Genomic DNA, 25,420 nt, shown 5'->3' with positions numbered 1-25,420 from the left:
GGAAGGTCACAGATAATGTAAAAGGAGTTGACCCATGGAGTAGATAACTTTGGCCCATGCCCTTGTTATACAGCTGTGATTACTGGGTAGACTTTCCTTCAACTCATTTTCTGCCTTCAACTCAAGAGTCTTAACAATTTCAAAAGTAAAAACTCAAACAGAACATGCTAGAAAAAGAAAGATATGACAAAAATCCTATCATATAAAAATGCAATAGGGCTTCCCTGGTGGCGCAGTGCTTGAGAGTCCGCCTGCCGATGCAGGAGACGCGGGTTCGTGCCCCGTTTCGGGAAGATCCCACATGCCGCGGAGCGGCTGGGCCCGTGAGCCATGGCCACTGCGCCTGCGCGTCCGGAGCCTGTGCTCCGCAAATGGGAGAGGCCACAACAGTGAGAGGCCCGCATAACGCAAGGAAAAAAAAAAAAAAAAAAAAAAAAAAAAAAAATGCAATAAAGGAGATGGAAGTACTGACTGACAGAAAAGTTTTAAGAAAGGGACAAAATAATTTCTTCACATATTTAAGAGCTGACCTATGTGTTTTATACCATTCTGAGGGGCTGTCCCAAGATAAGAGGGTGAGAGTTATAATAGACAAATTCTGGGCAATGAAAGACATAGCTCAGCTACAACTCAAGTAGACCAAAAGTGTAAGTTATCTATAAATTAGAAAACCAATGACCCATAAGAAAGGCTGTGAGAAAACATTCCTGCAATGACAACCAAATTAACTAGATCCTGTCCAAATCTGGGATTCGAATTAACACAAAATTAATTAAACTTGCTTAAAAGCAGTCATTTCCAAAATTCTCCTGCAGAATTTCTCAAAGGGATGTTAATAGATATGCTTTGATAAAAAGAATCCATGACCAAGTGAATTTGTGAAACACTGGATTTAACAGGGTTCTTTACCACAGAAGTTCAGTCTTTAATATGCTAATATGTACCGTAAATCTCTTCAATCTGGGAAGGCTGCTTTCCAAACTCTCTTGGCAAAGGAAACCTTTTTATCCCAAGGCATCTCACAACACTGGTGTCCCTGGGAAGCTGATTTGAAAAATGCTGCTCTTTGCAAAAAAAAAAAATATGTTTTTATTTGATCTTGTCCACCCTGGAAAATTAATTTTTAAATCCAGCAAGAAAAGTCTTAATCAGAAATTAATTTACAAGACAAAAGTTTGGAATTTAACAACCAAGAAGAAACATTAAAACAGCTCTATTATAAACTCACAGGTGTAGCGAACAAACTAGTGGTTACCAGTGGGGAGAGGAAGGGGCAGAAGGCAAAGATAGGGGTAGGGGATTAAGAGGTACAAACTATTATGTAGAAAAGAAATAAGCTACAAGGATATACTGTACAACACAGAGAACACAGCCAATATTTTATGATAACTATAAATGGAGTATAACCCTTAAAAATTGTGAATCACTATTTTGTACATCTATAACTTACATAACATCATACATCAACTATACCTTGACTTTTAAAAATTGTTCTGTTATATACAATGCTCAGTAACATCAAAGTGTCTGCAAATACGGCTTCTTAAGTTTTTTAAGCTTATGTATAATAAGAATTAGATGTTTAAAACATTTGGGAACAATAACATATTGTGAGATTAAAAAAAGGATAACCCTGAAACTCATTAACTTGGACAACAGATCTATAGGAAACATTTCTACTTTTAGAAACTGTCAGGGCACCTATATTATATCTTTTTGGTATAACTGTACTTAAATCTAAGAAATGGAATTTTTACACTATTCTCTAAGAATTTATTAAGTAGTACTGTTTTTTGGAGATTTTAAAGCACTGCTCTGTGGATTACTTTATCTAGGCTAAACTCAACTAGGGATGTGATAGCACACAAATAATCCAGTGGGCTGCCAACACTCACAGCATCTCACCTCAACTGCCATACCACAGGAAGGAAAAAGGTATTAGCATGGGCCTCAGCCAGACCATGAAAAACACACGCCCTTATTTACAGTTCACCATCTAACTGGGATCCAACACCGTAACAGAAAAAAACCCACTGCCCCTGTACATACTGGCCGCCCTCTCTTGTCAATATATAGGCAATAATATGACTCAAACCCATAAAAACGCAAACATCAGGACCACCAGTGCCACTGTGATGGAAGAGAGGAGTACAAACCTGGAGCTCTCTGATGATCTTAAAAGTCTCTAAAGAGGGCACTATTCTCTGTTTTACAGATGAGGAAACAGAAACTTAGAAAGGTTCAAAGTTAATTTTATACACACACACACACATATACCTACACACACACGTACAACCGAATCGCTGTGCTGTATACCTGAAACTTACACGACATTATAAATCAACTATACTTCAATTTAAATTTTTAAAATAAAAATAAAAAGAGGGAGAGGCTTTTATAAATCCAAAAAACAAAAAGGTTAAAGGTCACACATCTCTAGCATGTGAGCCCAAGCAGCTCAGGCCAGGGCCCGTGCTTTCAACCACCACACTGCACCACCTCCTCTGGGCTCCACAGCACAGTGAGCGAAGATGTTGCAACAAGTAGGACTAGCTTAGAAAAACCACCCACCAGGACAGACTCCAGGCATGACTAGATTATTTCTATACTGCCTTCCTACCCGCCCTGTCCCTAGGCATTTTTTTTTCCTCCAGCCTGTCTGAGATTCCACCATAGACATATTTATGGACTGCAGTGAATCTGGTGCCCATCAGTCTTTTCCATCAGGGCTTCCCCCAGACCCTCACAGAGACCAACTACCCTGGGAGTCCAGGATGGAACGCGGAGAGTCAGGAGGACACGCTCACGCACTGGGCCCCTGGGGAAACGGCGGGGGGGAGTGTAAGAAATGAACAGAGAAACAGAGCAATGTTTGAAACCTACACCTCTATGGGAGTTGGGGGGCCACTCTAGTGTGTTATGGCTCCTTGATCTCAGGACTTAATTAAGCTCTTAATATCCGTAAATCAGGACAAGCACTAGATTGCATCAAGGGCAGCCCGGTACCCTAGTTCAACCACATGGGGAAATGTAGTTCTCTAAAAATGACTGACATATGTGAAGGACTGTGTAAACGCGTAGTATCAAAAAAACGATCTGATCACGAATGCCACGGTGTCCCTAAACTTTATTTGAAAACTAGTAGTATATTTCCATGAGAGTTTTTTTTAAATCACAAGAGTACTTGAACAATTTTGACAAGAAATTCTTTAAGCAGGTAAGAAAGCCACAAAATAATATATTTAAAAGTTCCTAATGTAAGACATGTGGGGGGAATTTCCTGGTGGTCCAGTGGTTAAGACTCTGCACTTCCACTGCAGGGGACATGGAACTATCCACGGTCAGGGAACTAAGATCCCGCGTGCCATACGGCGCAGTCAAAAAAAATTTTTTAATTAAAAAAAAAAAATGTTTAAAGACCTATTGGTTGCCAATAAATATCATTTCCCATACCCCTATAATGGATACGTAATTTAAAGGCTGGCATACTCCTGGATCAATTTTGTTTTCATTCCAATGGAATCGGAAAGTTTTGGCAATGAATGAATAAAATGCATTGGGAGGAAGTAATTTAAATAAAAATATATTCTTGTCCATATTATGTTGGTAGGTGTTCTTACATTTATTTCAGTTATTGATTCTGTCACAAATGCATCTCAATACCATGCGTAAATATTAAGCAACAGCCCTTTAGTAATGCTCTGTATTTCCTGTATACCATATCATACACATCTCATTGGAAAATCCTAAAAAAAGGTAGATCTTTTGCTACTTTCATTTGTGAAACGTATCCCTCTTTTAATTGAAAATAAAATAGGTAAAAAAAAGTTGTTCAAAGTGGACATCTTATGCAAATTATTATATACAGGATGGGTAAACAACTAGGTCCTACTGTACAGCACAGGGAACCAAAAACAATCTCCTCGGATAAACCATAATGGAAAAGAATATGAAAAAGAATATATATATGTATAACTGAATCACTGTGCTGTACAGCAGAAACACAACACTGTAAATCAACTATATTTCAATAAAATTTTAAAAAATTAAAAATTAAAAAATTAAAATTAAAAAAGTGAACGTCTTACATGAATACATCATAAGTGAAAGATTAAACATTAACCTAGACTAATGTGATATAAATTGAACCAATAATATGAAAACTCCTTAGAACACGTCATTTGAGGGGAACTATTCAAGTGAAGTGACAAGAGCATGTGAAGACTCAGAGAAATCACCAATAAGAGAGATATTTGTTTGTATATTTGTACTTTCAAGATTATAAATTAATTGAGTTGACCTGTCAGGTAAATGTAAATAACTAATTTACAACTAAGGACACAGAGCCTTAAAAATGTCATATTACTTGACCAAATTTGCACATCTTTAAACTCAGGTTTGTTAGATTCCACACAGCTGTTACCAGCTTTATACCCTTCATGATCACTTAGGGTGGTGTAGCTTTAATACACACATGAATCCTTAACAGATAAAAGAACAGTTAAAAACCTGCACTGAATTGAGCCTATAACCACATGTCAATCATCTCAATTAAACAAAACTCTCAAATAAGTACTAGGCATGTAAAGTACAACATTATTAACGTAATTAACACTGCTGTATGTTATATATGAAAATTATTAAGAGTGAATCCTAAGACTTTTCATCATAAGAAAAAATTTTTTTCTTTTATTTTATATCTGTATGAGACAATGGACGTTCACTAAACTTATTGTGATCATTATTTCATGATGTATGCAAGTCAAATCATTATGCTGCACACCTTAAACTTATACAGGGCTGTACGTCAATTATATCTCAATAAAACTGGAAGAAGGGAAAAAAAGAAATTCTTTAAGCCGACATCAGTGTCAGAATACATTAGCACTGTGAATCCACAGCCCAGGCCATCGGCATTTAGTTTAGCACTTTTAGACGTACACAATAGTCTTCCCAGCTTCAACGGCTTCTGATCAAATGACTGTATTATATAGGCAACTGTTTCCAACCTCCTAGGCCAGACCAATGTGACCCATCACGGCCCCTGACACCCCGACCACTTTCTGTGTCAAGTTCTCCCCCACCCACCCTGCAGAGCACAGCCCCTCTGTGCTCTCTCAGGAGGAGTTTCTGCCTCCTACTTCTCTTCCTTATCAGCCCCTTTTATACCAGTTTCTGAATCTTCCCTCAGGTTTGCAGCACAGCAAACACTGACCAGGGCCTGGAAACAGGGCTTTCTGTTAGATTCTATGGAAAGGAGCATCTTAGATAACCTTCAAAGAAACCTAACCACACCTGCATGACAGGGCTCAGGATACACTACCCCAAACAGGGCACCTGGACAGACTGAATGTTTTCTTTAAGCTGAAGGAGCTGGGAAACAGCAGGTGCTGGCAGGGCTCTGTCATTCCCCCCACCCCCCTCTCCTCTGAGCAGGTCATGAGACCCTCATGTGAGAGGTGCCCTCCCTGCACCTGGAGGAAAGGAGCATCCTTATCTCTGCAGGTGACAGGAATCTGAACAGACAGGCCTTCCTAAGCTTCCCCAGTTTATTACTCTCAGCTCACACCCTTCTGTCCTGTCACATTTTCCCAGGACCCTCTACTCTGCATCAAATCTAGTGTTAAAAACACTCAGGTTTAACGGTTTCTTCGGGTCTTCATTTCCTCATGAAGGTTCCTGCATCACATAAAACTCTTATGAAATACATCTGTATGCTTTTCTCTTATTAATCTGTCTTTTGTTCTACAGCCCAACCAAGAACGTAGAAGCGTAGAAGGAAAAGATTTCTTCTTCCTTCCCTACCTGCAATAAGGCTACAGAGAATCTACTAATATTATCAGTATATTATTAGAGAATTCCCAAGTGAGGAAAATCTAGCTCTAGCCAATATCTGCTAAATTCTGAACTGAGGAAAATAACGGTGGGTAAGTATGGCAAAGCTAATTTATTTATTTACTTATTTATTTATATGCCTTTATTTTTATATTATATTTTATTATGTGTATTCTTATTTATTCATATGTATTTAATTTTTTATTATATTTATTTATTTATATGTATTTAACCTTAGATAAATACATTAATCTCATCTATTAATGAGTAAACTTCCTACCACCAACACGAATGGAGAAACTGAATTGTGCCATGGAAAGAACACGCGGAGGCCTCAAAAGGATGATCAAAACGTGGTGCTGATGATACTCCTGTTTGACTTAGGGCCTCAGTTTCTGTCCCTGTAGCCCAGTAGGTATCTTCAGCTTTAAAAGAAGGAAGTCATCACAGATTTATTTTTCTTCCAGACTAACTTTTATCTCACTCCCAACAAAGCAACACTTTTTACTTTCCCATGACAGTAGTCATAGTTCTGTATTATAAACTAGGGAGGGAAAGTTTCATCTGGTTTCAGATTCACTCATGCAGCGAAAAATTCCTCAGGGATCTGAGGGAAACAGTGTATCAGGCACTGCACTGGGGCTGAGAGGACCTGTTTAGTGAGACAAACACAGGGCTGTCTTCATGCGGCTTGGAGTCCAATATAAACAACAAGCCAAGTCTTCTGCTTAAATCCACCCACTACAGAATGCGTGCACTGGGGCTTCCCTGGTGGCACAGTGGTTGAGAGTCCACCTGCCGATGCAGGGGACACGGGTTCATGCCCCGGTCCGGGAAGATCCCACATGCCGCGGAGAGGCTAGGCCCGTGAGCCATGGCCGCTGAGCCTGCACGTCCGGAGCCTGTGCTCCGCAACGGGAGAGGCCACAACAGTGAGAGGCCCGCGTACCACAAAAAAAAAAAAAAAAAAAAAAAAAAAAAAAAAAAAAAGAATGCGTGCGCTGAGGTAAGGCCCTATATAACATGACTTAGGAGATTGCAGCACTGCTGATCAAAGTGTAATTTTTTCTTTGAAAAATGCCTTAGTCAGTGCCCTTCTCTGATTAAACTGTCACCTTCAGGAATGCTGCTTGGCTTTTTCATATATATTTTATCTATATCTCTAAATTCTTGCAAAGTGTATTGATTAGAGAAGAATGCAAATAAAAATTTATGGCTGAACCATCATGGCAAAGACTTGAAGTAATGCTTGGAGAGATGAGAACTGAGGAAAGCAGCAACGTACCTCAGCATAGTGCTTTACCCCTACTTCTATGTCTTCATTTCTTGATGATTCTTTAGACCTGTGACTCTACTGAGGCAAAATGGGGCAGGATGACAGAGTTTTTCTGTGGCCCCAGAAGGACCAAGGACTGACCCTCAGCTCTGCCACATTCCAGCCCCTTCACGCTGGGCAGGTTAACGGTGTTCCCTGAGCTTCCCAAATGTCACTGGTTAAACAAGGATTCAACCAGACAACCCACGTTATGCATCCCGTCCAGGACGTGCACAGCCTAAACATTTAAAATGGCAGTGTTGGGAGCACAAGTAATAATAATAACAATAAGGAAATCAAGAAAAAGAAAAATTATAATTGACCACAAGATGGAACTAAAGTTATCTGATGAAATTAGTCAAATTTTGGTGTTCTTAATTTGAAAAGGTAATTCACCACTATATCAAAAAACACTAGGGCTTCCCTGGCGGCGCAGTGGTTGAGAGTCCGCCTGCCGATGCAGGGGACACGGGTTCGTGCCCCGGTCCGGGAAGATCCCACATGCCGCGGAGCGGCTGGGCCCATGAGCCATGGCCGCTGAGCCTGTGCGTCCGGAGCCTGTGCTCCGCAAGGGGAGAGGCCACAACAGTGAGAGGCCCGTGTACCGCAAAAAAAAAAAAAAAAAAAAAAACACTAAAATCACTTGTAACTACTTAAATGACTCTCCCTGGGAAAAAAAGGTTTGTCTTCTTGTCATAAAATAGATTTAAGTTCAAAATATATTTTACTATTAACTCATCCTCCATTCTCTATAAATAAACCCCTGCTCTGTAGTCTTCAAAAATGCTCATGTCATAAAAGTCTGTAAAAGGGCTGTGAAACTGTTCCCAGTTAAAGCAGAATAAAGAGACATGACAACTAAATACAACGCTGACCATGACCTGGACGCTGCCCTGGGGAAATGATGTAAAGGACCAACGAAAAAACTGGGGCATAGAAAACAGACTGTAAAGCAGCGTAGCTTTACGAAGTGGGTAAATGTGTGGTTATGAAAAACATCCCTACTCTTGGGAAATGCTAAAGTATTGAGGGGGAAAGGGCCATGGGGTATAGAACTTACCCCCACATGGTTCAGATAAAAAAGTACACACACACACACACACACACACACAAACGCACACCGTGTCGGGGTCATGATACAGAAAACAGGGTAAATGTCAACAAGAGTCAATCTGGGTAAAGAGCATACCAGGGCAGGGTTCCTTGTACTATTTTTACTTTTACAACTTGTTAAAGCATAAAATTATTTCCAACAATTTAAAAATATAAAAATAAATCTCTGGTCTCTCTGTTAATTAGTATTTCGCACATCTTGTCCTCTAAACCAAGGGGTCCCCAACGGGTACTGGTCCGCGGCCTGTTAGGAACCAGGCCACAAAGCAGGAGGTGAGAGGCAGGCGAAGGAGCGAAGCTCCATCTGCCTCTCCCCATCACTCCCCATCACTCCCATTACGGCCTGAACCACCCCCCCATCCCCCAGACCGTGGAAAACTTGTCTTCCGCAAAACCAGTGTCTGGTGCCGAAAAGGTGGGGGACCACTGCTCTAAACAAATGATATGATTATATCATCTTGGTCTGCTTGTAAAGCATCTTTGACACCACCTAGTCCACCCTCCAACCAATGCATGAAACATTTCTGTTCCATCTCTGATAGACTCTAACTACGTCTGCACAGGATTTTGGTGGAAATTTCATAACGGCTGGGGAGTGCCTGTCCCATGAAGCCATGGTTGACTTCACACCAGGCAGTTTTAATAGTTCATAAGTAATAGGATGATCGTGGCCCCAAAGATATCAGGTCCTAATCCCTGGAAACTGAATGTTGTCTTATTTGGAAAAGAGTCTTTGCAGATGTGTTAAGAATTTTGTAATGGGAAGATTATCCTGGATTATCCCAGTGAGCCTGAAATCCAATTCCAAGCATCCTTATAAAAGAGAGGCACTGGAGGGTTTCCTCGGTGGTGCAGTGGTTAAGAATCTGCCTGCCAGTGCAGGGGACACGGGTTCGAGCCCTGGTCTGGGAAGATGCCACATGCCACAGAGCAACTAAGCCCGTGCGCCACAACTACTGAGCCTGAGCTCTAGAGCCCGCGTGCCACAACTACTGAGCCCATGCGCCTAGAGCCCATGCTCCGCAACAAGAGAAGCCACGACAATGAGAAGCCCGCGCACCGCAACGAAGAGTAGCCCCCGCTCGCCACAACTACAGAAAGCCCATGCAGTGACAAAGACCCAATGCAGCCAAAAATAAGATAATAAAATAAAATAAATAAATAAATAAAAATTTTAAAATAAAAATAAAAAAAGAGAGAGGTACTGGGAACCTGACACACATAGACCAGGAGAAGGCGCTGTGACCACGGAGGCAGACTAGAATGGTGTGGCCACAAGTCAGGGAATGCTGGAGCCACCAGACCCTGAAAGAAACAAGGATGGAATTCTCCCCGAGAGCTTCTGGGGGGAGTATGGCTTTGCTAACACCTTGATTTCAGCCCAGAAAAACTGATTTCAGACTTCTACCCTCCAGAACTGTGAGAGCATAGGTTTCATTGCTCTAAGTCACCGAGTGTGTGTAGTTTGTTACAGCAGCCATCAGAAACTAATAATATATCCTTAGATCAAAAAACACTTAACTGAATGCCTATTACTGGGCACTGCAGATGTTTAGAGAGAGGTTTTATACCGAATTTAAATCTTCAAACTTGAAAGTATTCATGATCTTTGGATCAAATAAACCCCAAACTGCACTTTTTCTTATATGACTACCCTGTCAATATCTGAAAACACATTTCTCTGTAATCCTCTCTTCTCAAAGCCACCTTCCCCACTTGTCTCTGTCATCCCTCATCTGAGAGATGGTTTCCAGACGCTTACCATCGTGGTTGCCTCCTGTGGTCACTTTCCTTTTAACTGTCCCTTAAAACGCACTGTCATGACCTGAACAAAACACCCTGGATGTGGGCTGACCAGAGCATATTCAGCTCTGCTAAGACGGCCTGAGACTGCATGCAGGTGCATCACTGTTGTCAATCTGCAGTCAGCAGGACCCCCCAGCTCTGACTGCATGAATCGCTGCCCCACCAGACCTTCTGTGTCCTACAGGGAAATTTTTCAATCTTTGAGCAGAACTTTACATTTTCTACCATTAAGTTCTGTCTTTTTGATGAGACTAGAGGTCCAGCTTTCTTGATCTATTTATTACACTAAGTATCCCTCCAACCTATAATCTGATCAGCAGGCATTCTCCAACTCCATCTGAGTACCTGCTACAAAACAAAGGAAAGAACTAAGACAAAGACCCCTGCAGTCCCCTCCCTGTAGGTTCCCTCATTCAGCAAACAGTCAGTCCCTTCATAGAATTCACAATATAGTTACTTCTAGTTCCTTAATGCCTATGTGTGAAATTCACAGTTCTTCCTAAAATGCCAGTTACATTGCTTTTGTCCTCAAAAACTTCCAATGGCATCCTTGGCTAACCCATCACATCTGCTTCTTACCTGGCTTCACTATTTCTTTCTTTCTTTCTTTCTTTCTTTTTTTTTAATTTTTACTGAAACATAGTCGACTGACAATGTTGTGTTAGTTTCAGGTGTGGCTTCACCATTTCTATCCAACCTGGTCTCCTTCCAGCAAACCCTAGTGGTCCAGTACATCAGGCGCACGGCACACAGCCCCAGCCCATCCCCTCCTCTGCACCCAGCTTAAGCCAACGTCCCTACCCTGTCACAGTCCCTGACTACTCAGGGCCACTCAAGTCTCCTGGCTCTGATCTCGTAAAACCCTTACTGTCTCCCACTCATTCTGGCACTTCATCCTATGCTGCCTGGCATAACTGGTAATGGTTCTACACAAATGTATTTAATGTCTCCAACAAAACAGGAAGCTGCATGAAAACAGTACTTTCTAAACTGTATTTCAGATACAGCCCTGCTTATACCAAACTTCAACACAGCCCTGCTGAAAGTGAACTGAGTGTTATTCTGGACCTTTTCTTATTGATGAGGAATTTTATCACAAAGAAATTGTTATTCTTCATGATGAGAAGATATTCAGAGTTTCTCAATCCCAAGCTACTAGTCACCTACATACTAGCAGGTGACTTCACACTCCTCTATGTTATCTCTTACAATCTTGAAGTTGTCAAGATTACCAAGTCGACTATTTTTTCACATTTACAAAAACCTGATTTGTTTCTATATTCTACACTTTGAGCCTTTAACCAGACTTCCTCCAAAAAAGCTTTCAACCCTTCCTCTAGTACGTACACTCTACACGACAACAGAAATAATTTAAACATCACGTCATAAGCTCAGCTTCCCCCTTTAGCTTTGATCACTAAATTCATCCTTGAAAATTTAGTGCAGTAGAGAGAGAACAAGATCCAGAAACAGCCAGACTAGGGTGTCATCCTCCCTTCCTCCTCAAACAGGTGTACTCTCTCTTAGCCTTATTTTCCATACACATCCTGAGAATTATTAGCTATATGACCCGGGGAAATTATGGAACCTCTCTGGGCATCAGTTTCATCATCTGTAACGTGGGGATTAAAAACAGTCAGGATCCAGATGAATAGACAAAGAAGATGTGGTACATGTATACAAGGGAATACTACTCAGCTATAAAAAAATAATGAAATAATGCCATTTGCAGCTACATGGATGGACCTAGAGATGATCATACTAAGTGACGTAAATCAGACAAAGACAAATATCATATGATATCACTTTATGTGGAATTTAAAATACGACACAAATAAATTTATTTATGAAACAGAAACAGACTCACGGTTGCCAAGAGGGAGAGGAGTGGGGGAGGGATGGATTGGGAGTTTGGGATTAGCAGATGCAAACTATTGTCTATAGGATGGATAAACTACAAGGTCCTACTGTAGAGCACAGGGAACTATATTCAATATCCTGTGATAAACCTTAATGGAAAAGAATATGAAAAGAATGTGTGTTTGTGTGTGTGTGTGTGTGTGTGTATATATATATATATATATATATATATATATAACTGAATCACTTTGCTGTACAGCAAAAATTAACATAACATTATAAATCAACTATACTTCAATTAAATAAATTTAAAGAAAATAGCTCCTGTCCATATGAACTGTTGTGAGAAATACATTAAGACGTGAAAGTGACAGCCTGGCATGTGGTTTGCTCTCAAATAATATTAGCAGCTATTAGTAGTAGTAGTAATAGTATTAATATTGTAAATATCAATTAATAAATTAATTTTTATTAATTTATTAATTAATTAACATAGCCTACAGTAGAGGTGCAATAGCTACTATTATTTTTTAAACATTATCAGAATATTTGTTGGTTATATCAAATGAAACTGATGGTTCATTACAATATTTATCATTTTATCTATGACAGGTGCTCTCATAGTGTGGCCCCAGCTAAGCAGCATCAGCTTTTTGTTAGAAACCCAACTTCCTGGAACTTATTAGAATGGGAAATTTTCAGGCCCCACCCCAGATCCAGTGAATATGAAGCCTTGGGCTGGGGCCCAACCATCTATTTTAACAAGCCCCCCAAGTGGCTCTGATGCAGCTAAAGTTTAAGAATCACGTGTATAAGTCTAAGGTCTTGAAAAAATACCTTATTTGCCAATTTTAAGAACCACAACCTGCATTACACTTTCAGAAAAGGTATTTTTCATTAGCCCTTTAAAAGTCGATGCTTCAAAAATTTTCCCCTCTCATCTGTGCCCACAAATGGTAAAATTACTCAAGAAGTATGCAATGGTCGAGAACACAGAGAAAATAGAGATTTCTTCCTACTCCCTAAAAGTTATCGCTGTGTTCTCAGCTTGGGGATTTACATTTCCTCTCAGCCACCAAATCACAAAACAAAGAATAGTGTGATTGATTCAGCAGGGCCATGAAGTCATTGCCTTTACAATGTGTGCAAAGGATGTCTATGCTGTAAGTGAATCAAGCTTTCCAAAGACAAGATGGAACAGAGATAAAAGTGTAATCATCAGTTGGGTATCTCACAGGTGGTAACCAGGCAGGTTACTAAGAGGGTGTGGTTCAATATGGAATCCAGGGCCTCTTCCTCTCCAAATGCATTTATGTATCAATAAAGTAAAACTCAGACCAAACATCCAATTATACAATGTTAATTAACACATTTACAGTACAGCTAACCAGTGCTGAAGAATATATTTCCACCATGAACGGTTATTTAGATGAATCCAACACAAGTAAAGCACATTATATGAATTCTCCAGACTGCAATCTTGCAAAAATTTTTCATCCCCTTAAATTATTCCTCTTCAATGCAGCCTCTCATTCACAGCTCAAGTTCTAATTCTGGGCCCAGGCAAACAATGAGTTAAAAAGGAATCTTCTGATCTTTAAAGTGCTTCAGAAAATAAAGAGCTTCCTTTCTTCTTGTTTCCTCAGAGTAAGGCAAAAGCTACATCATTGGTACTTAGATCTGGGTGCCAGCTGTTATATATACTCATCAATTTCTAGACAGCAAGACAGAACTGCACGTGATCAGGAATAACAAAAATTAAATAGTGACCTAAGACCCTCTAGTTTATGAAGTGCCATAGGTAGAATGGGCATAAATAAATACTGTAAGTAATAGAAGAAGGCCAACAATTTTATATTTTAGAACAACTCTCTGGGTAAAATTTAGCTAACTGAAGTCACAGGTATTTTCAATAACAACCAACTCATGTTTTAGTACTATAATTTAAATTATGCTAAAGAATAATACATAATTGTTTCTGACAACCATAGTTTACCTAGAGATCATAACTTACAAGGTAAACAATCCAATATATTCAGCATGGGAAGAATCTTGTAGAGGCAGAAGATGTGAATGTGTTAACTGGGCTTCATCCTTAAATATATTTCACAGAATGAGGAATCAAAAGGAAAACATTCTCGCCAGAACAATCAGTTTAAATAAGGACAGGCTTAGTCATACAACTGAAATACCAGAGCACTAAAATTTAGATACATCTGGAAAAAAGCCAAAGACGTCTGCTCACCAACAAACATGAGTTTTAATTAAGCAAACTGTTTAAACAAATGTAATTTTAGCTCGATAAATATAAGTCTATATTAATTGTTTTCTGGAGAAAAAGCTATATTAAAAAATCCTAACCAAGTATTTTAAGGAAACAGTGCTTACACATATGGATATAATAGTAACTTAAGCAATCATCTAAAAGCTCCACGATGTTTACTTTTCTCAGTCACATAAACTTTTAAAAATTGACCTTGCTAGAAGCATCCCCTGGGCACTGGGTATATGCTAGTTTACTGCTGCATAAATCCTAACTTCCTAAATCACGAGGATTAACTAGCAAATACCTGAAAGTATAAAGTGGAGAAAAGTAAACAGTCTAACAGCCAAGGGGAACCTGCTGGCATCTACAAAACGTCCCAGTACACCAAGGAGCCCAAGGCTGACCTGGGCCCCCAGCCAAGTCCTGCTCTCGCTATGTGGCTTCTGATGCAGCTAGACCAGGAGGGGCTGTGGCGGGTGCCCCCTCTCTTAAATCAGGGGAAGCAAACTGGACAATTCAAAAGCTATCCCCCAAGCGCAAATCCAAGTGAAGGTACAACCGAGGACCAGGAGTGTGCTGAGTCTTCACAGACACCTTTTCTGCGAGAGGAGTGTGTGGGAGAAGAGGAAAACAGGCCTTTGGGCCCCCAAGATCAACCCACAGACCACAAGGGAGGGGTGTGTAGAGAGGGTGCGGCTCAAGTGACCCAGCAGGACTCCAAGGCAAGACGGCCAATCTATCTCCCCCACAGATTCTGACCCCCAAACCCTAGCTTCTTCTAAAACAGATGTACTAAGAGGGAAAGTACTTGAGGTAAAGAAGAGATTTGGATAAGGCAGGTAGCAGGGCACGAGAGGCACCCCACCCCTGCTTTACTATTTGGTTTGCAGCCATCCACGTCAGCCCACTCTTCCACCAGCTCTCACTGACTGAGTGCTGACAATCTGCCAAGCACCATACTTTATGCTTAGATGGACGACCTCATCAAATCCTCACACTAATCCACTATTTACAGATGACGGCGAAAAAGGTTACGGTCACACCAATAATAAAGTGCAGAGCTGTCTACCTTCCATCTTTGCCTTACATGTCACAGACTGACAACCTTGTAGGAGAGTCTTCTTTCAAAGACAAAATATACTATTTATCAAATGAAAAGGAAAATCCAGTGAGGAAGGTCTGCTCTGGAACTAAGCTCTCAATTTCCTCACTGCCCAAAGGAGCAGTACTACTAACAACAGATCTCCTTGGAGCCACAACTTGGGTAAAATAATTACATAATATCAAACCACAATAAACACATAAAATAATCACTTAGAAAGGGCAAAATTTTTAAGAATTATTTCAAAAGATGGGGAGCACACTCTGGCCTGCGTCAGCAGCCCAGGCAGCTAATAAGCCCAGGGCAGAGTCTCCAGAACTTGGTCCCAGCATACAACTCCCGGGCTATGGGGGGCAGCCCAGGGCACAAGGTAGGCATCCTTCCCCTCTTTTCCCCCTTTAACCTCCTCCACCCCTTCTTCTCTCTTTTCTAACCCCCTTTCCCCCTCCCTTCCCCATTGTTTAAGGGGAAGGTCTACAGTTAAAATGACAAAACAGAGTGAGTACACACATAAAATTATTCGAATATTATCTAAATGATTTTATTCCCACTTTTTTTCTCTCTTTACCCATCAATTATTCCTTCATTTTGCTGACTCGTTCCTCATGGTCACCCTTTCCCTTAACATTTATATAACATAATCTAATTTTATGAAAAACTCTTCAAATAACACACTTTCATTCGTTGCAAGGGAATAAGGTAAGGCAAGAAAGGTAAGAGATCTGCTTCTCTCCTGTCCCTGTTTCTCCCTGAATATGTTCAATATTTTGAGGGAAGACTATAAGAAGATCAACACAGAAGAAATATTTCTTTCTAATATAGAGATTTCTAATCTAAAATCCATTTACTTACTTTGCATTTCCTACTAATTGGGTTACAACCAAATGGCCCCCAACAGTAACAGTATCCAACATTCCTCTTATCAACACGTGGGTGAAACATGGAAAAGATGACACGAAATCTGGCCTTTCTCTGGTCAACTCACAACACAGACCTGAAGAGCCTGGTGCCCCAAAACGTTTAGGGATATCTGATGATTTTTCTTCACTTGAGGGTAATGCTCTAGCTTCCAGACATAAAAAAATAAATGTTTAGGGGCTTCCCTGGTGGCGCAGTGGTTGGGAGTCCGCCTGCCGATGCAGGGGACACGGGGTTTGTGCCCCGGTCCGGGAAGATCCCACATGCCACTGAGCCTGCGTGTCCGTAGTCTGTGCTCCGCAACGGGAGAGGCCACAACGACAGTGAGATGCCCGCGTACCACAAAAAAAAAAAAAAAAAAAAAAAAAAAAAACTATGTTCTCACATATGTGAGTTTTGGGTCAGAAATTTCAGTGCACAATTTTTCAGTAAGAGTGAATTTTAAATTCTTCCCTACTTCAAGAAACAAATAAGCTAATTTGATTATAACCCTAATTAGTTAGACTGGCATCTATCTAATGGCTGTTGCACGTAAAATACTTATTTTCCTATTTCTTACTGGGTTGCAGCAGAAGTAAGCCTAAAATCTTCTAGATGTGTCATTTTATCAAAAAAAGAGGTCACATACTCCAAGTAAATCAGGATTTGAACCCTTGCTGTCTGACTGTGCTGGCTTTGTGGGCCTAACCACTAAATTAAACCACCTTGGAGGGTTGTTGGAGGATTAAGTGATTTAAAACTTGCCATGGGCGTTACACATGGTGAGAACACTCTTGCCAGGCCCCATGATATGCCCTAGGAGTGGATAATGCAGACATGTCCTCAAAAAGCTCAACTAGTGTTTTGAATTTTGAGCAAAGGCAGCTTCCTTACACGCATTCATCCAATTTACACGCTGCTCGTAAGGTGAGTGGCCCAGCCCAACACGCCCAGTACCCAGTAGGTCCCCAAGGAACATCCATCTTGTACCAGTGCTGTGTTCCCACAGGAGTCATCCTCATGGGTTTCTACCCTCCACTGCCAACACTGTGACTTACACTCCCAAAGACACGGGGAAGCCCTCTGTGTCCCCGACGTGCCACCCCCAGATGGCCACAGCCACAAAGACTGCCAGGCCAGGAGCCACCAAAGGGCCATCTCTTCATCCAAAACCTCGCTCCCCCTGGACTCAGCTCAGAGATGGGGAAGTCCTGTCAGAGCCTTCAGCTCCAACGTTCCACAATGCAACCCTCACATCAGCCCACCTCTGCCCTAGCCTGTAGCAGAGCCCTGCTTACACGGAGTGCGTGGGACACAAAAGATGACACAAAAGACTGGGGGAGGGCAGGTAAACTGCTGGTGTGATACCTTCCTCAGAATTCACAAGACACTGCCTCACAAGAGCATCATAAAGCAGAGAGTCTCCACCTTTTATCTCCAGCCAACACATCAGAGGATTAGTAACAGAAATCCCAGTAGTAACAGAAATCCTTACAGAAGTGAGTCTCAGTTGGGGGGTGAATGACATGGCCCCCCAGAAGGACATAACAGATTTGGGAAAAGGATTCTGTCCATGGGTGATGAGAGAGAGGGGACTAAAACTTCTCTCAGGTAATCTGATATGCTCCCTGAAATAAGAATCGCTTTTAGAGAAGATTATTAAATGCTATTACAGTACTGGCACCATCCCCCTAGGGTACATGATGGTTTGAATAGGATCTGTAGGATAGCTTAGGGATATAACCCATTAACATAATGTTTCTATGCGAGAAAACTCTTTCCAAGTCCCAAACAACAGATTTAAAATACTACCTTCTCTCCGACTTCAGGACTGTCCATAAAAGGGGAAGAAAGTGACTAAGAGTTAATTGTGAAATCCTATGGGCTCTTTAGCTGAGATTTATGGAGTTATTGGGTCCCATCGATCCAATAATTCTACTGGAATTGGGACCCAATAACTCCATGAAATTGTATGCAAACGTTGTGCACATGTGTATTTTTTGGAAGAGCTTACATCAGATTCTCAAAGTGACCCATGGCACACAAATAAATATTAATTTAAGAACCACAACTATTAACTGCTTCACAGAGAAACATACACATAAGCACCAATCTCTGGGTCATACTAAATACAAGAGATAAACTGATTAGTTGTCTAGACTTCTGTCTGTAATCCGTCCTTTTTATCTTTTTTTTAAAGATTTTTTTTTTGATGTGGACCACTTTTAAAGTCTTTTATTGAATTTGTTATAATATTGCTTCTGTTTTATGCTTTGGTTTATTGGCCACAAGGCATGTGGGATCTTAGCTCCCTGACCAGGAATCGAACCCGCCGCCCCCTGCAATGGAAGGCAAAGTCTCAACCACTGGATCACCAAGGTAGTCCCTTTTTTTTTTCTTTTTTTTAAATAAACCATCCTTAGTCCCACCTAACTCTCTGCCATCTGCATAAATCTGATGCCAGAACTTGCTTGGAATCTTAAGAGGAAAAAACATTACTGAGAATTGCAGTTTTTCAATGCCCTAACGTAAATATTTACATATTTCTTAACCTGATGAGATTTTTTAGAGTCCAATAATAAGAGGTTTTACTCATGTCACAGAAGACACTGCAATCACTGGGCACTCATCTACCACCCCCATCATGACCCACAGACCATATACCAAATAATAACAGATGCCTGAAATGCATGTGAAATGCTCTAGAACTGAAACTTCCCACTTGATGCTGAAAAGCTGTGCTTCACAGCCATACAACAAGTATTGTACAGTACAACAAGTACTGTACAATAAATTAAAACCTGCAAAACAATTCCAAGATGCAAAAGAAATATACACTGACCTTCATGAGATGCTGATTTATCCACTTTGTGAATGTTTTCTTCTGAACTTTGTCCCGTTCATCTGGAAGGGGGAAAAAAGATATAAAAGAAGGTTGGTAAAAATCTATGAATAGGAGACTTTCATTATCACTATGCAAATAAAGAAGCGTAAGGTGTTCAAAAAGTACTGTTTGGTGCACTTGAATTTTCTTGGTAAGTTTTGGCACCTTGAGACTACCTGTGAGAAAGACTGGCCTCTTCCCAATGTGGCGTTTGCCAGCACTGCCCTCCACACGCTCTGCTGCATCATCCCCACCGCCGCCACCACCAGGAAGTCCTCTCACCTCCACCGCCACCACCAGCCTCCACTGAGCCCCTGCATGAACTTCCCAAAGCACCTGACCACAGATTACATCCCAGCTGGTCTCCACGGCCACAAGAGGGAAGGGAGGCAGTGTCACTCCCATCTCACCTAAGAGGAAACCAGGATGTCGAGAGGTCAAAGGACTTGTCGACAATTATTCAGAAAAAGGCTTAAAGCTGTGATAAAAGGCAGGACTGAATTCAGGTCCTCTGGCTGGAAGTGGACACTGGTTTAATCACGAACCATGCTGCTTTTCTCCTAGATTCCCTGTGTTGAACGATCTGGTAACAACAAAACGCCCCACTAGATTCTTGCCATAGAGAGTGATACTGTCCTGGTTACTAGACACGGTGCAGAGAAGGGTGAGGGGAGGTCTTATGATGTAGGAGGAAGAGCACTGGAACGTTCCGGTTCATCAGTTTATTATTTCAAAGACAATCCTAATCTCCAACATCTAGAGAGGATGCTGGAAGCCATACTCCCTCCCCATCCTGCTCCCAGGCAGCAAACCCCACTCTCCTGTGTCCTCATTCCTCCTCTCTACATCTGGGGCTGGCTCTTCTTTCTCCCCGTGGTCCTCTTTCTTTTCCCACCCCTGGTCCACATCTCCATCCTTTCCCTAGGGGCAGATCGGCCTCACTCTCTTCATCTCTTTCTCTTCTCATTCTTCATCCCTGAGCCCCATAAACTACTTTAAATGGAACGAAAGTTTCTTTGAAAATGCTATGATCCAGCAATCCCACTCCTGGGCATATGTCCGAAGAAAAGCGTAATTCGAAAAGACACATGCACCCCAATGTTCATAGCAGCACTATTTACAATAGTCAAGACATGGAAACAACCTAAATGTCCATCAACAGAAGAATGCATAAAGAAAACATGGTACATATATATACAATGCAGTACTACATGGCCATAAAAAAGAATGAAATGATGCCATTTGCAGCAACATGGATGGACCTAGAGATTATCATACTAAGTGAAGTAAGTCAGACAGAGAAAGACAAATACCATATGATATCACTCTTATGTGGAATCTAATTTTTTTTAATATACAAATGAACTTATTTACAAAACAGAAACAGACTTACAGATCTTGAAAACAAACTATGGTTACCAAAGGGGAAACATGGGTGGGGGGTGATAAATCAGGAGCTTGGGATTAACACACACACATTACTGTATATAAGACAGATAACCAACAAGGACCTACTGTATAGCAAAGGGAACTCTACTCAATATTCTGTAATAACCTATGTGGGAAAAGAATCTGAGAAAAAATGAATATATGTATATGTATAACTGAATCACTTTGCTGTACACCTGAAACTAACACAATTTTTTAAATCAACTATACTCCAATAAAATTTTTAAAAAAGAAGAAAAAAAGAAAATGCTTGTCCTATTCATGAAAAGTATTTACGTGCTTTACACTAATTTAAACATAAACAAAAATACTTAAATATGTCAACTGGGAAAAATATCTGTAAAATGAGACACAGATTACTAATATTAATACAAAATAAAAATAAAAAAGAATAAGATGAACATAATGTATAACTGGGCAAAAGCAGACAATTAAAATGATTAAAACTTTATGAAATGAAATTAATTTTAAAAATGAAAAAAAGTAAATGCCCACAGGTACTCAACCTCACTAACAAATAATAATATAGAATAAAAATAAGCTTTTTCACCTATCAAGTTGTCAAGATTTTATGAAAAAAAAATTCATGTTGATGAGGGCACAGGGAACTGATATATTTATATATATCTGTGGATATACATATGCATATATATATATATGGCTAGTGGAAATGTAATTTGTTTGAGATCTCCTAGACCTGCACTGTCAATACTGCAGCCCTTAGTCACAGATGTGGCTATTTAACTTCAAACCAAAATTAATCAAAATAAAATAAAATTAACAATTCAGTTCCTTGGTAACACCAGTCACAATTCAAGTGTGACTAACGCTGGACAGGGTACGGATACAGAACATTCCCACTGTCACAAAAATTTCTACTGGACAGTGCTGCTCTACGACAATTTGCCAATAAATATCAAAAGCCTTAAAAATATATTTAATTATATTTTATACCCTTTATAATAATAAAGGGTATTATTATATTTAATACCTTTTCCCAGTAAGTCCACTTCTAAAATTTATCTTAAAACTATCATCATGGTTGTGCACAAAATGTATCTATGAGAATATAAATCAGTGTTATTATTTCAAAATAAAAGTTTAGGAAAAAAACATAAGTGTTCAATGATTTTAAAAAATGGATAAATAAATTTTAGTAAAGCAATCCAAAGGTTTGTTCAGATTCGATTCTTTGCAAAGCTACCCAGTGATGGCATATTATTTAGAGCTCTCTTACCCTTTAATGCCAACATGAAAGGGCAGGGGAGGGACCCTGTAATTTCCCTTGTATTTCACAAGCATTTCTTCTCCAAAGTATCCCCTTGAAACCCTTCCCACTTCCCATCACCATCAGGGAGAAGGCCCTAAATAGGGCCTTGCATTTTGTACCGCCAATAACACATTCCTTTTCAGCGCCCAAACCTCTAGTCTCATTCTGGACTTCACTTTGGGTATTAAAAATTGGAAAAGCTGACCAAGAAGACAGAAGTTTGCTAAATCTGAATATAAATGCTCAGAATTTATGCTGAAATTATTAAACTTGCCTGATCCCCAACATAAAATCCCCAGGCACTTTGCATATAACTACTCCGCCAAGACCAATTTTATCAATAATTGTTAACCAACATTATCATCCACAAAATATTTATGAATTCCCCTGTTGGCCCCTCTGGGGCATGATCTCGACCTCAGTCATCTTTGTCTACCCACAGTAGATGCCATGATGCTTCTATGCACTCAACAAACAAATGCCCATGATGTGAATTAATTATGTTTCCCAAAGGACAATCCTGCTCAGGATAACAAGGTATAATTCCTTATATACTTAGACACAGTGGTATATATTACTGTATCTCTTAAAGTAATAATGATGTCATAAATGTCTTTCAGACTTGCTATTCCTAAAGAGGTCAGAATGAACCTAAATAATTAGTACGTAAGGCAAGAACAAAGAAAGAGAAGCAATCTACTAGCCCCAGCTTCCCTCCCTCACTCATCCCAGCATCCATCAGACCCTTGGATGAGCCCAGTGCTGTGTAGTGCTGGGCCCCCTAGACTGGACAGATAGAGCACTGGCCCTTGTTCTCTGGAGCTGTCACCTAGAGTGGGCACCAGACAGGAAGGCAGTGTGACAAGCACGCCAGCTGAGCAAAGGATGTGGCACTCACCACGCAAGCAGTACAAAGGAGAGAAAGGCCACCCCTGTCCAGGGCAGGCAAGTGGGGCTGGAAGGAGGACAAGGAGATTAATTAGCAAGACAGAAGCCAGCCCTGGTGCAGACTTCTCCATCAAAAAGAAACCCTCCACACCCTCTCCAGCATTTATTATTTGTAGACTGTTTGATGATGGCCGTTCTGACTGGTGTGAGATGATACCTCACTGTAGTTTTGATTTGCATTTCCCTAATAATTAGGGAATTTAAACTGATGCAGCCACTATGCAGAACAGTATGGAGGTTCCTTAAAAAACTAAAAATAGAGCTACCATATGATACAGCAATCCCACTCCCAGACATATATCCAGAGAATACCATAACTGAAAAAGATACATGCACCCCTATGTTCATAGCACCACTGTTTACAGTAGCCAACAGTGGAAGCAACCTAAATGTCTATTGACAGATGAATGGATAAAGAAGATGTGATACACATATACAATGAATATTACTCAGCCATAAAAAAAGAATGAAATAATGCCATTTGCAGCCACACGGATGGACCTAGAGACTATCATATTAAGTACAGTAAGTCAGACAGAGAAGGACAAATATCATATACAGCTTATATGTGGAATCTAAAAAAATGATACAAATGAACTTATTTACATAACAGACATAAACTCACAGACATTGAAAACAAACTTATGGTTACCAAAGGGGAAAGGTTGGGGGGTCGAGATAAACTAGGAATTTGGGAGTAACATATACACACTACTATATATAAAATAGATAAACAACAAGGACCTACTGTATCTCTACTCAATATTCTGTAATAACCTATGTGGGAAAGGATCTGAAAAAGAATAGATATAATATTGGGCTGGCCAAAAAGTTCATTCAGGTTTTCCATAGGATGTTATGGAAAAACCCGAACAAACTTTTGGCCAACCCAATACATTTACAATGTAGTGTTAGTTTAAGGTGTACAGCACAGTGATTCAGTTTCTTTCAGGTGTGCAGCACAGTGATTCAGATTTACATATAAAAAACTGTGTTGTGATTACCCAACACTGTAAATCAACTATAATTTGATAAAAATAAATTAATTAAAAAGAAGAAACCCTGATCTCATAATTTCAGATTGAAAAAGGCTTAGTTAGAACTCAAGTGTCGTGATTCCCCCCAGAATTGCTTCCACTACCCCAAGATCCTGCCACCTTTCATTTCAAAAGGAAGCACTGAGCACACCCCAATCACAGACAGTGCTGGGGAGCCAGGCCCTCCTGATGGCTGTGGACTTTGGACAAGCGAGTGCAAACAACGGAACCTCCCCAACAAAGTCTAGGGCTCCTATCACATTTCGACAGTGCTTTTCTAACCTCCAGCAAAGAAAACAGAGTGAGGGGGAAAAAAAAAGAGTACTTCCTAGGCAATATTCACATTAATACCACCCAATTAATAACCTAGGACCCTAATGTTAAATCATCAAGTAAAAAACAAAATGTACTATTAAAAATTCTTGTTCAAGAATAGATAGCTTCCATATCAAGTTACGAAATATGAGATGAAAAGCATTCCTATATCTACCAAAATTTTATTAATTTATTGAATCAGCGCATAATAATATGAACTCTAACAAATTTACTCTGTCCCATTAAATTTAACATATGATGTGTATTATACAAACTCCTCTTGGTACATAATGGTTAATAAAATATATTTATTTAAAAAAAAGAATGTATATATATGTATAACTGAATCACTCTGCTGTACAGCAGAAATTAACACATTGTAAATCAACTATACTTCAATTAAAAGATAAATTTACAAAAATAAAATATATCTCCTTGGGTTGTGAAAAGCCATATGCATTGATATGTTAATTGTATAATTTATGATGGAAAAATTAGAAGCAATCTAATTATCTAATATTTGATGATTATTAAATTCTGATTTGTCCTTTAAAATATATATGTATGTGTATATATATATATTTACTTCTTTCTAAATTAATAAAAAACCTTCCTATATTTTAAGGAACACGAAGAATAGAACACACGTTCTTAAAAACTAATCTCTTAATGGTTAATTTTTTAGCCACGTGGTAGATCAAGAAAGCTGATTAAATGGAAGGATCAAATAATGAGAAACTCACTTAAATTATACAACCATAAAACGGCTTTTTTGATCACAGAGGTTTTGTTGTGGTTGTTGCCAACTGCTTTTCAAAAGCACTGCTGAAAATGTAAGGTGGGAGCTAAACGTTTAGCAGGTTAATACTGAGGTAATACCTCGGGATTATGATCCACAGCTAAAGTACTGGCTAAGGTACAAAGACTAAAGTGAACTAAATAACACGTGATTCATAGATTCTGATACTGTTTTCTAACAGTAACAACCTAATCTTTTCTTTTAAACTTCAATAAACCTAGATGATTCCCCTTCAAGTACGCCAAGGGAGGTTCTTTAACACGTGAAGGTTCTCACGATGCTACAAGAATGAGGAAAGAGTTTATGGGGGCATTAGGGGCTCAACTTTCTTCAGGAAAGCAACTTACAATCCAGGAATACTTTAAGCCTGGGGAGACTGTGATTTACCGCTTTCCATACACATTATTTCAAAAGGGAGTATTCCTGATGACATCATCTAATTTTCCAAGTCTCGTAATGGTTCTTTATTTCACTTCAGTGAGGGCTGCCTAACACTGAGATTTATATTTAGGGCGACGCTGCTA

General features: G+C 39.9%; 1 protein-coding gene across 2 annotated transcripts in view; it reads right to left on the bottom strand.

The window, feature by feature from the left end:
- The window catches only part of DST (dystonin), a 496,398-nt gene that overhangs the window by 257,847 nt on the left and 213,131 nt on the right, over positions 1 to 25,420 (bottom strand). For both annotated transcript variants that reach the window (XM_007471189.1, XM_007471190.1), the window contains one exon: positions 19,037 to 19,098. In XM_007471189.1, the coding sequence (XP_007471251.1) occupies positions 19,037 to 19,098 (62 nt within the window). The remainder of the gene's footprint in view (positions 1 to 19,036; positions 19,099 to 25,420) is intronic.

The sequence above is a fragment of the Lipotes vexillifer genome, unplaced genomic scaffold (assembly GCF_000442215.2).
Source record: "Lipotes vexillifer unplaced genomic scaffold, Lipotes_vexillifer_v1.1 scaffold302, whole genome shotgun sequence".
In the NCBI taxonomy this organism is placed as follows: domain Eukaryota; kingdom Metazoa; phylum Chordata; class Mammalia; order Artiodactyla; family Lipotidae; genus Lipotes; species Lipotes vexillifer.
Note: the sequence above shows the minus strand (reverse complement) of the source record. Positions and strands in the feature narration are given on the sequence as shown.